The sequence below is a fragment of the Dipteris shenzhenensis genome, chromosome 10 (assembly GCF_047967505.1).
Source record: "Dipteris shenzhenensis isolate YYH24624 ecotype China chromosome 10, Dip_SZ_1.0, whole genome shotgun sequence".
Taxonomy (NCBI): domain Eukaryota; kingdom Viridiplantae; phylum Streptophyta; class Polypodiopsida; order Gleicheniales; family Dipteridaceae; genus Dipteris; species Dipteris shenzhenensis.
In genome coordinates, this window is record NC_141605.1 from 53493543 (window position 1) to 53503555 (window position 10013).

Here is a 10013-nt window from a genome sequence, read left to right on the forward strand (position 1 = left end):
ATGGATGCTTTGTATAAGAATAATACTTGGGAATTATGCAACCTTCCACTAGGATAGTTTATGGCAAATCCAAAATAGTCTCACTGGAATGTAGCCAAAAGAGTCTTAAGATACATCAGAGGTACAAGACAATTTGGGATAGAATACATCAGAAGTCATCCATGATTGCATGGATACTGTGACAGTGACGATGTCGAAGATCATGAGACCTAGAGATCGACACAGGGATATGCATTTCTCCTTCATCAAGGTGCTATATCATGGTTGTCAAACAAATAGCCAACTGTTTCTTTATATTTGACTCAAGCAGAATATAGAGCACTCACTACAAGTGCATGTGAGGCTATATGGCTAAGTAGACTATTTTCAAAAACAGATTACTTTGATGAGTCAAAGCCAATAACAATATATTGTGATAATCAATCAACTCAAGCATTGGCCAAGAATCCAATATATTACTCCAGGACAAGCACATTGATGTCAGAGGGCACTTTATCAGAGAAAGAGTGTTACTTGGTGGCATCACACAGTAGCATTGTGATAGCAAATAGAATGTTGGAGACATCTTTACCAAACCACTCGATAAAGAGCTTTTCGAGAAACACCAACTAGCTCTTGGTTTGACGCAGAGGAAAGACATTCCCATTAAAGGGGTGTGATGGAATGTAATGTTCAGTCCTTCTTCGATTCACCAGAATCATCATGTTGAGGGAAGGCCTACTTCATGATGTTGATCTTGAGGGAAGATGTTGAGAGATCACACTCACCAAAATGTGATCATATGTGCATAGCACTAACCCAATAGAGTGCTATAAAGGAAAGGGTTAGATTCCCTAACCCTAACCCTAAATGGGTTTGTATATATTCTACATTTTCAATTAAATCTAGTGTATAGTTAGTCATCTGTGGTGTGCTCTCTAGTTGTGCCCTCTCTCCTCATCTCCACTCTTCTCCTCTTCCCTCTTCATATTTTGTCAACATATGGATTGACTCCCACTTTTTAGTATAGCCTTGAGGCTCCGTCCATTTTGCTCACCTACTATGAGCTGAATCAACTCGTCATAGATGATTTATTACAACTCCACATGTATTGCATTGGAGGAAGAGGGGGATTAGAGGAGCTAGTATGCTCATATATGCTAACTCTATGCTATTAGTTTGCAGGTGTATCTCAAAGAAGGCATTTACTGAATCATTAGGCTACAATCAAATTCATCTCTCATATGCACTGAGGATCTTGATAGGGTCGTCTCATAGGTTATGGATTGAGATGGGATGAGAAAATGGCATCCCACTAGAGAGACATATGTTTATTTTATGTGATATGCAAGAGACTGAGACTGAGGAGAAGTTTTCATTCAAATGCCTTATGTACGATGAGATTTGTGGATAGCACCACTGTCTATTTAGGAGAAATTTTGTTCCACTTAGAGAGATTGTGGCACATCTTAGTAAGTGATGCTTGACCATTTTCCTCCTCTAGGCCTACAGATAGAGAGATCAACTCATTCAATCAATAACTAAAACACAACAAGCGGTCTCTACCTACGTGGCACTCTGACCCTCTACAGGCATAGTTACCCCTCTGGAGGCACACACAGTCACTACATGTGCACTTGTTTGCCACATCACCACAGGGCTCCACAGGTGCAGTCCCTGCTAGGCATAACACCGCATGTGACCCCTGATTGCCACATCATCATTGAGCACATTTGCACTCCTTTTGTCCCTCCACCTAGATCAAGCCGTATCTCTTGTTCTAGGAAGAAGTTGAGGGTGCTCCAAAAAGAAAAATCGATTGATTTTTCGTGCTCTATGCGCTCATCACATCACGCGCACATTTTGATGCAAGTATCACTCACTTTTGAGCCTCGCTGACAAATCCACTTCCTACATGCACATCAGCCTCTACATCGACGCATCTGACCCATCACATAAAAAGAACCAAAGAAAAGAAATTATTTGTTGTTCTTTCATCAATAAATGGTTGGTACATATGTAGATCAGAGTAGACTAGATTGCCATAAAGGGGACGCTTTGAATCTCCCAAAGTTGCCAATCTAAGCCATGCCCAAAATTCCCAACTAGTTCCTATAGGAAGTCAATCCATATGCTCGCATACGGTTTCACATCATCACATTAGCTGAAACTTGACATTCATCAGTTCAGTGAGTAGAGTTTAGAGTGATCAGAGGCATTGTGGATTGATCAGTGGGTAGATAGCACATGATTTGATTTCACACACACATGCCATCATTGTAAAGCCTATTCGGCTATTTCACAGCATTGTGCACATCATTTCAGCCTTGCAAAGCCTCTTGGCTATTCTCAGCATCATTTGCCACAAGCCTTGTAATTCAAATCGAATTATATATTGCAGTTCTATCTAGGTGAACTTTCAGCTGAGCTTCATGCACAAGGAGCGAGTGTGTGGTTTAGCGACGAGAGTTATCAAATTGCCGATGGAGGCAAAGGTGGAGAAGGCACACTTCTAGCCCCTCCAGACATGTGCGGAGTTGCTCGGGGTCGAAGCCTCCTTCATGATGATGAAGTGGGCATAGAAGATCGGTATTGAGCCGGTATCCACCCTAGTACGACATTGCACACACTGACTACTCGCCCTCCAAACCCTCGGCAAAATCACACAAGTCAGTCTTTCTAGGACGGGCACCCACCCATAAGAGAACCTTGTTCCCGAATCCCCCATCCTCATGAGCTCGACCATAGTGAGTTGGATCGTACACGGGCTCCACGATCATGTTCGTAGCCAGTGACACTACCTGTGTAGAGGGCAATGGTACAGCGTGCAGTGGACATCCTTATGATTCAGGAGCAGATGTTTTTAGCAGCAACAGACATTAGACAATGCCATTACCTTCTTTTAAGGAGAGGTCCAGAGGAGTGGTTTCCCACAGTAGGAGGAGCAGAGGGTTCTGCATCTCAATCTCACAGACCTTGGCTCCATAGGTCTACGATCAGGGCGAGCTCATTCCGGGCAGTTTGGATGGGAGTTCATACGGGAGAGTCTAGGATTGGAATCTTGAACATGTATGCCCAGCGTGTAGATAGCATCGCCCGACCTTTTGGAGGAGGCTATTAGAATGTCTTTCGGATGTTGACTCCTAGATTGTTGGAGGGGACTTCAACAACCTGGAGTTTGGGGAAGACAAGTAGGGCGGCACCTCGCTCTCTGAGATGCCAGCAATAGAGCATAGTACTAACCTAGGAGTAGTTCATTTTCATGATCAGTGGGGCAAAGACCCATGGAGAGAGCTAGAGTTCAACAGGACTCCTGGCAGCCTTCTCTTTTCCTTTGTACAGAGGAGATACGATGGATTGCTTGAAAGATTAGACCGCTTCTATGTTGGGGACTGGGCATTACACAGAGGCAATGCAATCAGGATTCTGGTAGGTACCACGATGTCTAACCACTCTCCAATGGTACTTCACTTGGATCAGCCCCACCGAGGTCTCCCCCAGAAGGGGATCCGCATTCCAAAATACCACTTGCAGGACGAGGAGATTTAGCAGGTTATGTCAGAGATCTAGGAGCACTCAAAGATGGCACCGAGTGAGGGTTGGGCTGTGTGGGTTGCCGATGTGATTCAGAGTAGTGTGGAGCTACAGGCTCACGCCCTCAGGCGGAGGATGACACTTCAAGAGCATGAGCGAGCTTTGAGGAGAGACCTCGCCTCCATCAAGAGGCTCAGGGAGCAGGACCCAGTGTCTCAGTGGCTTAGTGATAGATTGGAGAGCGCTCGTCTCGAGCTTTAGGACAAGGAGCTATGGTGGGCTGAGTTCTCCTACCATTCCTCTTGAGCCTAATGGGTACAGCAGGGGGACAGGACGAAGCATTTCTTTAAGAACACTGGAACCCGATCGACCAGCACACAACTACAGCATCTCCGAGACTTGCAAGGCATCATACACACTGACCCGCAGGAGATTCTTGACATGACCACCGGTTTTTATAGCCAGGTCTTTCAGATAGAGAGGATGACACCAACCGATCTTGTGGCCCGAGAGCTAGTTTGGGATCAAGTTCTGACAGTAGTCTCACGGGACTTATGCAACAGACTTGAGGAGCCTTTCATAGATGAGGATCTCTGGGAAGCCCTCAAGGCTCTCCCGACCTATAAATGCCTAGGGGAGGATGGCTTGACTCCGGCCTTATTCCGAAACTTTTGAGAGATTATCTCCACCCATTTTCATTTAGCTTGCGAGGAGATTTTGGACACAGGCCTTCTCCCTCAGTCATTGCATAGGGGGTGGATTTGTTTGATCCCGAAAGGGGGAGATAGGTCAAATATTTGATAGCAGAGGCGGGTCACTCTGCTCGATATTGCATACAAGATCCTCGCCAAGGTCTTGAGTTTGTAGTTACAACCTCATCTTACTGACATCATGCATAATACACAGACTGGGTTTGTCCAAGTGCGCAACATCCTGGACAACATCTTCATGTCCTAGGAGGCAGTGGATTGGTCCAGGGAGGAGTCACAACCACTAGCCATCCTTCTCTTGGACTTTGAGAAGGCCTACAATAGGGTGGAGTGGTCTTTCCTCGAGGGCACTATGAGGAGATTGGGTTTCTCAGACCGATGGGTCAGAGGAGTTTTAGCACTATATGCAGAGAGCTCTAGTCAGATGATTATCAGAGGACACACAGGCAAGGCCTTTCCTCTCTCTCGCTCGGTCCATCAGGGCTGCCCACTAGCTCCCTTCCTCTTCTTCTTTGTAGCGGAGGCTCTGGGCTACTATTTGACATCACAAGTGGTGGGTCTCATAGGGTTGAGGCTCCCAATCAAGCAAGATGAGGAGCTCCTTGACTCAGAGTTTGCAGATGACATGGCCTTGTATGTTGAGGGCACCACAGCGAGTCTAGAGAGAGTCAGAGGCACCTTAGCTATCTATTGTGAGGCCTCGGGGGCACAGATCAACTGGACAAAGTCCATAGGCTTCTTCACGGGCTTTGAGGAGACACTGGAGATCCATGAGAGGGGGAGTGACTTTGGTTTTAGATGGATATTGTGGGGCCAAACAACGAGATACCTTGGATGCCAAGTGGGTATTGACATCAGAACAGAGCAACAGATTGCCCCAGTCCTCGCAAGCTTCTCTATTGGAGCTCGGCCAAACTCTCCCTCGCAGGTCGCACCTTAGTGGCAAACTAGGTCCTTCTTGCCACTACCTAGTATATTGCCTCCTGTCGGTGCTTTCACAGAGGATGCATTAGGTAGCTCCGATGGTTGGTACGAAACTTCCTCTGGGTAGGTTCAGACAGCACAAGGAACACTAGGGCCTAAGTAGCTTGGCAGACAGTGATCATGCCACAAGCACTAGGCGGCTTGGGTATCATTGATCCAGAGATGCAGAGCAGGGCCCTTCTAGGCAAGTTGGTGGGTTCGTGGCCTCACCCCAAGTGCCGAGCCCTGGAAGCTCCTCTTATAGAGAGGGTTTTTTAGGAACACCCCACACACTGGAAGACAGTGGGAGCCTTCACATAGATGGATCGTCTCAGAGGCCCCTCTTACGGGGAAGGGCTCTCCCCTGATGAGGAGTCTTCACAGGGTTTGGCAGAGACTAGCAGAGGGTCTGATCCATGCTCTTCCCAGATCCAAAGAGGAGTTTGAGCACCAGCCCCTTATTATGTGGCACCCAGAGGTCAAAGATCAGGAGGGACGTATGCTTGGGTAGTGGACTCACATTGGCTAGACACAGTGGGACAGTGGTCCAACAGGGTCTTTTGGTCGCTAGAGCAAACTACCTATGGAGGCAGAGGCGAACGCCCTAGCGCATCTGAGAGGGGCAGGGCAACGGATGGCCGAGATCAACTTAGCCATTCCTGAGTCTTGGTGGGAAGGACTTCACATTTGGAGAGACAACAGATGGTTGGGACAGTTTTCCCATATTGGTGTTCCCTTGAGGATTTTGATGTAGTGTGGCAGCATGCACCCCGGCTTCTTCCATGTAGGACCTAGAGGCCTACTTCAACCCCTCACTAGAAGTGACCCTGAGATGGATGGGAGTCTTGATGGGATACACTAGCAAATGATCAGAGTGGTAGGACGATTGGGGAAGGAGTGGCACATTGATCCTCCCAGTATCTTAGAGCAGGATGCCTCTCGATGGCACCTCTGGCTTTGGGAGGGTAGTTCCATGAGGGAGGTCTAGTGGGATCTGGGGGAGTGGTTCTGGCCCTCCAAGGGCAGCCTAGCTGAGACGATAGATGAGGTGTCTTTCTTTTCCTACACCACACGGATTGGCAGGAGACTCGTCGAGGTGAACACCCTCGAGGGAGAGACACTGGGTGACCCAGAGAGTGCCTCGAGATGTTTGCTCTAGGTTTTGGACGCAGTTGTGGTCTAGCTTGCAGTCGAGGAAGATTTCATACTTCTTCTGGCTAGCATCCCACAGAGGCTTGCCCATGGCCCATGATTGGAGCAGATGCGAGTGGAGGGGCAATGCCACTGCTGCTAGATGGTGTCCTGGAGACTATCCCGCACTGCCTATGGAGCTATCGTAGCACAGCGAGGATCTAGATGAGAGCCCTCAGGATCATAACATGCATGCAGAGTCTACACAGAGACTACACTTGGGGGATGGTGGCTTGCTTGACAAAGAGAGGACAATCGTTCAGATTGATGAGATCTCCCAAGCCTACCGGATACAAGGTCAGAGCATTTAGAGGATTGCACTCCACGAGGCAGCCCCCCCTGACACCCTAGCTCCTCCTTCTCCTAGGGAGGACAGTGTTTGGGAGGTGGTAGCCAGCATCACGGCTTGGAACATTTGGGTGGCTCGGTGCAATCTTGTGATGGGAGAGCACCCAGTTCCACCCTTAGCTACCTTGGTTGCCATCTGGTAGGATATCATTTACACTCTATGGTCCACCTGGGAGCGTGGGACTCTAGGCTCGAAGGTGACCATTGAGAGGCGTGCTCGTTTCTGCAAGGCTTGGCCTGTAGGTGTTTTCTACATCTTCACTCCACGAGGGATTCACTGGCTATATAGTCCCCCCACTTGGCTGTTAGCCCCAATTCCAAAGATCCCCTAGGCAGTGAGCTGGGCTTCTCTGGAATAGGCCGATTTTTCTTTCAGCCTTTTCCGAGTTTTTCATACTCAGCACCTTTGGGGCTGTTGTTTTGTATGAAATCTTTCAAGCATTAATAGAAGGTTCCTTTCTTTGAAAAAAAAAAGAGAAGGAAGATAGAGTCTCCTAGGCTCAAGTTCTCCCAAAGCTCTAATACCAAGTTAGAAAGTAGGATGGACATAAGATGACAAGAAGACTCACACTCAATCGTACTTTAATATGCGAATGTAATCATGAGACTCTAAGACTAACTAGTTCAACAAGGGACAATTAAGATAAAGTCATTTGGGTGAAGGGCGAGCATTACCATAAAAGCATGCAATAAATTAGCTTGATTCGATTTATAATTGTTCTATAGTCGTGGAGTCTAGTGCTTCTCTTTGTTGTCGTTATACTTTCAAGGCGTTTGGATTGAAAACTATCCTCAAGAATCATTGTAAAGTAAGTTCAAGGATTGAAACTGATTATCTATCAAATCATCCCATTATTCGAAGCAATGTGAGCAAGAGTTCTCATAAACTTGTAAAACTAGATACGCAAGTTGCAACCCATGGGAAGACCCAGCCAAGGACGAGCTTTCCAGCATAGGCTCCAGGGGATTACTAGCTGTTGAGATTTGATGCGAGTAGGGAATGGACTGAAAAGGACATGGGTCTTACAAAGCAAGACGGATGCAGTGCCTTGCCATCAATTGAAGGCGTTTGGAAGGCCGGTTGCGTTACGTCCACGCCGATCTCTATGCCTCACAGTCTTGTTATACCAGCTACCTGCTAGCACAGTGCGGCAATTATACATTATTTTACCAGCATCCCCATCAAACCGCAAAGGAAATGGAACCAGGAAATCATCACAGCCTTGCCGTTGAGCAGCTCCAACACAATGACTACAATCGGACGACGTTGGCATTGGTAAACGTCATCGGTTTGCTCCTCGCAGTCCCCATTGTCATCACAGGCAGCTTGCTCGGTCTTAAGCACAACATTTATTGCATTACGTTCATAGAAAAGCCGATCGTAGCGTTGGGCGTCTTGCTTGCACTAGTCTCCCTGGCAGGTGTTGTCGCTGCAATTTTCCGAATTCAATGGCTTTTATGGGTCTATTTTGGAGGCATATCCCTCCTGGTTATTGTGCTCTTCTGCTTTGCCATTTTTACCGTGGACATTACGAGCGGCGGCTCCGGCCACTCTGTCCCGGGTAAGAGCTATGACGAATACGTGCTCAGCGATTATCCAAAATGGATGCGACATCGCGTGGAAGAGACGTCTGAGTGGAGCGATGCCACGAACTGCCTGAAGAAAAATGGCTTTTGCACTAAGCTTTTGCCTTACAATGGTACCGATGAATCGCTGTATGACAAGAGCCCCCTCTCCCCCATTCAGGTAGATCCTGATTCGCTCGCCTTGCGCATATCGATAGTCGCTTGTTTTCCCATCCGTCGTTGATAATTTGTTCACGTTTGATCTGCAGTCTGGATGCTGCAAACCTCCACTGGCTTGCAATTTCGTGTACGTGAATGCAAATGACTGGAGCTCAGCGTCCACTCCAGACGCGAGTGCAGACTGCGGATATTGGGCCAACGATCCTTCGCTGCTTTGTTATAGGTGCTCTTCGTGCAAGGCTGGAGTGGTTGAAGCAACCAAGGACCGGTGGAGGAAAGCCGGGGTAACTTTGTTTGTAATTTTAATAATTCTGATCACAGCCTATGCGCTTGCGGGCTTTGTTGCTTTCCACCACCACTCCGAAAGGTCTTAGCCGGGAGCCTACCAGGCCAACAGAGGGGCTTTCCCTAACGTCAAGGGCAATGGCGAGTAAGATGGCGATTCAGAATGATAGGGGCCGCATTCTCGGAGTGGTAATAGCTATCAATCTGCCATCTCTTCTAGCTTGATGATGAAGACATGGAAACACAATTCTAGATTAATAAATTGGTAATTTCGTGACCAATTCTAAGACCTCGTTGATTAGGCTAGTAGGTGCCCCATGAGTTTTATTCCGGGATTTTCTTAAACTAGTAGCATGACCAGTCTACACGGGTTAGAGACCCGCTTCGGTGGGTCTCAAGGCGGAATCGTAAATTTTATTTATTTTTAAGGAATGCAATTTGAAGTTTCAGCACCCCCTCCATTGTAGGTGCTCCTTGGCTTCACTCACTCAATCTTGGTTTTCCCAGACACTGTAGGTGATTGTAGGTGATGTATCAACAGTCAACCTTCAACTTTAAATAGATGGTCTTTCCATATTTGTATGCTTGTTTCAATTAATGGGCATTTTTTATGACATGGATTTTCGATTTACACTAGGCCAATAGGAGAAGGTTAAAAACCACACGCACACACACACGCACACGCGCACATCCACACAAAGAGAGATGCTCGCCACTTGATTTAGTTGCTCGCCACTGGCTCCTCACCACTTGATTTTTGGGAAATGCTTCCCTCACGCCGCTCGCCACTTGATTTTTAAGAAAGGCTTCCCTCAGTCATTTCCCTAATGTCTTCTCTCCCTTCCCGCCCTCCCCTCCCCTAGATTTCTATTTCTTCTCTTCCTTCGTTCTCCTCCCCCTCCCCTTCCATCCCCTTTTAAAACTCCCCTTCCCTAGATTTCTTTTCCTTCTCTTCCTCCGTTCTCCTCCCCCTCCCCTTCCATTCCCCTTACATTCCCTTTTTCCCCTACCTTCGCTCAACGGTGGCCATCTTTTTTAATTTATTTTTTCAAACAAAACAATAAATAAATCAATTTGCGAACTTGGATTATAGTCACTCTTTTTTTTTAATGGCCATAATACCTCACACTCAAATCAATCCCACCTATCTTGAGGCACGTGCAAAGTATTATTGCCATCGAATATGGTTTGCATAGTTGAACTCGCACTAGACCATGTCTCATGCACAACTGTCAAAACACACCCTCTAAGTTGTGT

The 10013-nt window shown here is 47.1% G+C and overlaps 1 protein-coding gene across 1 annotated transcript in view; it reads left to right on the plus strand.

Annotated features, from left to right (window-relative positions):
• Window positions 1-8906, plus strand: part of LOC147897976 (tetraspanin-9-like) — a 46016-nt gene extending 37110 nt beyond the window's left edge. Inside the window, exons 4-5 of the mRNA XM_087380159.1 lie at window positions 7900-8472; window positions 8561-8906. Coding sequence (XP_087236285.1) covers window positions 7900-8472; window positions 8561-8845 — 858 coding nt within the window. The 3' untranslated portion in view covers window positions 8846-8906. The remainder of the gene's footprint in view (window positions 1-7899; window positions 8473-8560) is intronic.
• The last annotated feature ends 1107 nt before the right edge of the window (window positions 8907-10013 follow it).